The following is a 4,722-nucleotide window of genomic DNA, read 5'->3' as shown; positions in this document are numbered from 1 at the left end:
CACACACACACGCACACACACGCACACACATATAAACTAAATATGATCAAATATTCACATACTTATTCATATACAGTTCTATTCTCTAATGGACACACAGCCCAAGTCCAGGCCAGAGTACACTGGTCCTTCAGGGCGGTGCCTCTACCTGCCTTCTACCAAGTACACTTTTTCTCCTGCACCTTTCTTCTGGGGACAGAGAAGCACACACACACGCACACACACGCACACACATATAAACTAAATATGATCAAATATTCACATACTTATTCATATACAGTTCTATTCTCTAATGGACACACAGCCCAAGTCCAGGCCAGAGTACACTGGTCCTTCAGGGCGGTGCCTCTACCTGCCTTCTACCAAGTACACTTTTTCTCCTGCACCTTTCTTCTGGGGACAGAGAAGCAGCTCGCCCTGACACCCACCCAGGACACACACTATCACATACAGTTCACCCCAACTCTGCTGCCTGCCTGCCTACTGTGACTGTAGCCGGTCAATACATTGGCTAAGATTGGAGTGTGTGGCTGTGTGCGTGGACATACCCAGCTCACCCCTGTCTAATCTGCTGAGACATGTTAGACTGAGTGTAAAGATGTAGCCCACAGGGCTCGGAGAGCGCTGGACGGATCCAGGCTCCAACTGTCTCCAGCTTTCAAAAGAAAACTGAATCAGCCTGACACACACGCACACACAGTCCTGCGTGCCTGCCAGGCATCCCCAGCCCAGCCCCAGTCAGTAAGATCTGGGTGGTGTTATTGAGTGTCATGCCTGGTCCTGTGACTATTGATCTGTTGCCACAGCTGCACACTAGTGTTAGTAATGTCCCTCCTAGTCTATGTTACTGCACACTAAACACAAGGAGTGAAAACGGTGGTTTTCTGGTTGGCTGAATAGGAGGTGTGAGATGTTACAGCAATCACTGTACTGCCCTGTGTGGATAGCTGGACAATACATCCTTCCCTCCTTCCCTCCCTTCCTGTACTCCTTGGAGTTGGCTCGGATCTGGTAGTTCTGCATTAGTGTTAGCTATGTAAGGGACACCTCATTTCCACCATGTTCAACCATGTTCCAGATAAGAGGTCGCCGATTACTTCAAGGAAGGGAAAGAAGCACTTCCACTTAGTCTACAGCTGGGTTGGTGACTGTCTAGGGGCTAGAAACTCACTCCGGGCTTTAGGTTTCAACCGCAGGGCTGCCATCTAGGGGAACGACAGAGGAACTGCACCGTCACCCCAGTCACCCCTCCTCATCCCTCTTCTCTCATTCGCCCTCCCTCTAATCCGGCCAATGAGCAGTAAGCGTGGGTACATTCCTGACACCTGTCACACACTGTAGCCCCTGAGGGCCCAATCCCTTCTGAAAGGTCGTGGTAGGACAAAGTTACCCGGGACACTGATCTAAAGTCAGTTTGGTGTTTTCCTCCCAGATAGTGAAGATTAGGTTTGGTGGAGGGGAAGCTGATCCTAGATCTGTGCCTATGGGCAACAGCCAGAGCTGAAAGGTCAGTGAGTCAGTGTGACGTCTCACAGGGCTAAGAGCCCTGTAGGGTCTGTCTGGTGTCTCAACCACTTTGCCTGTCTGTCTGTCTGTACTGTCTGTCTGTCTGTCTGTCTGTCTGTCTGTCTGTCTGTCTGTCTGTCTGTCTGTCTGTCTGTCTGTCTGTCCCCCCTCCTCACATCAACACAACGCTCTAGGAGATAACAACAGCCTACACAGACTAGCACACACACACACACACACATGACTCATCTCTTTGGTTTCCTTTGAACTTTAGATGTGTGTGTTGTGCCGTCAACAGTTTTGAAGAGTGGAGGGGGAATGTTCTTTAGAACAGGGCTCTTCAACCGTCTCTTGTTCAGGGACAAGGGCAAAAACAGAAAGGGGAAAGACTGGGTGATGACTAATGACTGGGAATGGTGATATACATTGTTATAATGTACCACTTCTCCATTGCTGGATTTCCATTTCTCACTCTCTTTCTCCATTTGGCAGTGCTGTGTGTCAACCCTCCCACCGTGAAGAACGCCTTTCTGATTGGTCGTAAGCGGTCCCACTATGACATCCACTCAGTGGTGCGTTACCAGTGTGCCGACGGGTTCCTCCAACGCCACGTCCCCACGGCCAAGTGTCGTGCCAACGGCAAATGGGAGCGGCCCAAAATCATCTGCACTAAGTGTGAGTGACCAAGACTGTTAAAGGGCTTTAAGTTTTATCTCTATGGGGTAAATGATCAAAAACAGTGGAGGAATGGAAACTTAAAATGAGACTGAATTCAGTAGGAATACAAGATTCTCCATAGAAGTTGTAGCATGTACTCGAATTTGACAAACTTTTCATTCAGATAGAGGTTGTGTGACGACGGTAATGTAATTTTAATGTAGATAAAACTAAGTTATAGCCCTTGTTCTGTTGAGATAGTGTATCGCTCCAAAGTCTGATTGACAGCCAGGGGTTTGGAGGAATGCCAGAAACACCAAAAAGAAACATTTCATTTTACTATCCTCCCATGAGAAGTAAAACTCGCTCTGCCAAACGACGGAAACATCCATCTTTCTTTATGACAGCAGAATCATTCATATTGTAGGATTGTATCAATGTTTGCCCTTTTTAAGAAGGTATGAGCAAACAAGTATTTCCCATTTCCCCTTTCGGCTCGTACTGACAAATAATGAATTGCTGCTGTTTGAACTGGAGAGAAAATATGGAGCCTTATTTCGTATTCGGTGCATTTCGAGTGTAATGTTGTTTTCCTGCTAGAGTCGTTTGTTAGTCATTGTTATCATGGCAAGGTAGACCTTCTGTTGGCAAACCTAACCCAGGACCAACGGATCCAATTTGGCAGCACAACACAGGAAGGAAGCGGCTCACTCAGGACGTGAGTGGGAGGACAGTCCTATGCTAATACATTTAGAGAGCTAGTAATGTAAAGTTGAGTAGAGAAGACACTTTAGGCAGAGTGGCTGATGTTGAGAGCTGTATGTCTGTGGTGTTGACCTCTCACCCCCCTCCTCTCACATCTCATATCCCTCTCTCACTCTCTCACTCCACTTGACTCTCCACTCTACCTGTCACCCCCCACCCCCCTCTACTCTCTCTCATCCGTTCTCTTTCTCCTGACTCATCCCCTCTCACACTCTTTCACTCCCTTCTGTCTCTCTCCAGCCCGGGGAGCACAGCGCTACAGGCGGCACCATGACCATCACAACGGCCGACGGGAGCGCAGAAAGCACAAGAAGCACGGCCATGGACACGGAGAGGGGGGCCACCACGGAGGGGATCAGGGCCACAGGCATGGGCACGGGCACGGGAACGGGAACGCTCATGCCCACATCTGAACCAAAAACGTCCACTGCCCGAACCTCGCCTCGCTGCCCAGTCTCCTTCCTCCCCCTCTCTACCCCCTCTCCTGCCCTGTTCCTGACCCCACAACCTGGCTCCCAGAGCCAGCCTGTATCATACTCAACTCTGAGGCCTGACAGCCGACTGCTAGGCCTCACTGAGACAATAACAATCTCTTTGTACTCTTCTTTACCTTCACTGCTTTTCTGTCTCACTCCCGGCCTACTTTTATCAAGTCAACGAGGACCCAGGATATGGGGCTTTGCTCACCTGTTAAAATCTGAAGAGGTTTCTTTTGTTTCCTTCTATTTTTACATTAACGATCGTGGAGGAGGAGGTTTAGTACAAACTGTAAATAATGACAACATCGTCAGAAAATTCTGTATCAAAACCAGAAGAGTCGAGGAATACATGTACATGCAATCCATGTTTTTCAATTGAGTCTTCGTTCTAACCTTGTTTTTAACAGATGTATTGTCTGACTGTATTTCTTGACTTTGCTGTTTTTGGTTAGCTCTTTGGAAGACCTTTTGCTTAATGACCTACAACAGTTATTCTGAACAGATTTAGCTACGGGCTTTCTTTGACACTGGCAATTCTACTGGTTTCGAATGACTAGCATTGTATCTCATCATTGTTACGACAGTCACTTTTAACTGGGTGTAGAGGAAAACCGAGAAAATGCACAGTTAGCCTGTATCCAAATCGACCTCACGCCACTGAGGTTGATCCAGAAGCTCAAGCTTCTCCCCGTAGTGGTGGAAGACCCCCACAGCAGTCCATGTTTCTTCTAACGATATCATCCTACTGTACGTGTTTCCTTTCTAAGTCACTCTGTGTTCCTGCTTCACTATTAGAGGAGATAGCTAGTAAGGAGTCGAGAAACACAACCCAGAATACGGCAGATTATGACTAGCCTCTCTGAGTCTGGTTTCCCAGCTAGCTAATAGGCAATGATCCTTCGTCAGAATTCTCTCATACCCATCACCACACTCTCATATTCCGTCTATGTCCCGGTGTCAATGGTCTGTTCGTCTTCCATTTTGGAGTTCTACTTCTCTGGCCCGCTGAGGAGAAATTGTTCTGTCAGACTGTCAGAGAGAGAAAAGGAGAGGGGGAGGAATAGAGAGAGAGAGAGAGAGAAAAAAAGAGAAGAGCAGGGAATTCGGACTCTTAATTGCAGTCGCCCCCTTCTCCAGCACATCAAACAGAGGGATGACAGGGCTCTCTGTGCAGCCGGCGGGTACAGCGCTGGGCCCATAATTAGCTTTTTAAAGTAGTGCAGATGGGGGCATAATGCCGGGATGAACACACACTCTGCCCCACCAGAGGAGGAGTAAGCTGGGCTAGTGTCCTAGTGTATGGATCTGGCTTTAA

At 48.1% G+C, this 4,722-nt stretch overlaps 1 protein-coding gene across 1 annotated transcript in view; it reads left to right on the top strand.

The window, feature by feature from the left end:
• The window catches only part of LOC111975930 (neurocan core protein-like), a 223,365-nt gene extending 218,883 nt beyond the window's left edge, over positions 1 to 4,482 (top strand). Inside the window, exons 13-14 of the mRNA XM_070447717.1 lie at positions 1,999 to 2,181; positions 3,169 to 4,482. Coding sequence (XP_070303818.1) covers positions 1,999 to 2,181; positions 3,169 to 3,341 — 356 coding nt within the window. The 3' untranslated portion in view covers positions 3,342 to 4,482. The remainder of the gene's footprint in view (positions 1 to 1,998; positions 2,182 to 3,168) is intronic.
• The last annotated feature ends 240 nt before the right edge of the window (positions 4,483 to 4,722 follow it).

The sequence above is a fragment of the Salvelinus sp. IW2-2015 genome, linkage group LG16, assembly GCF_002910315.2.
Source record: "Salvelinus sp. IW2-2015 linkage group LG16, ASM291031v2, whole genome shotgun sequence".
Lineage (NCBI taxonomy): Eukaryota > Metazoa > Chordata > Actinopteri > Salmoniformes > Salmonidae > Salvelinus > Salvelinus sp. IW2-2015.
Note: the sequence above shows the minus strand (reverse complement) of the source record. Positions and strands in the feature narration are given on the sequence as shown.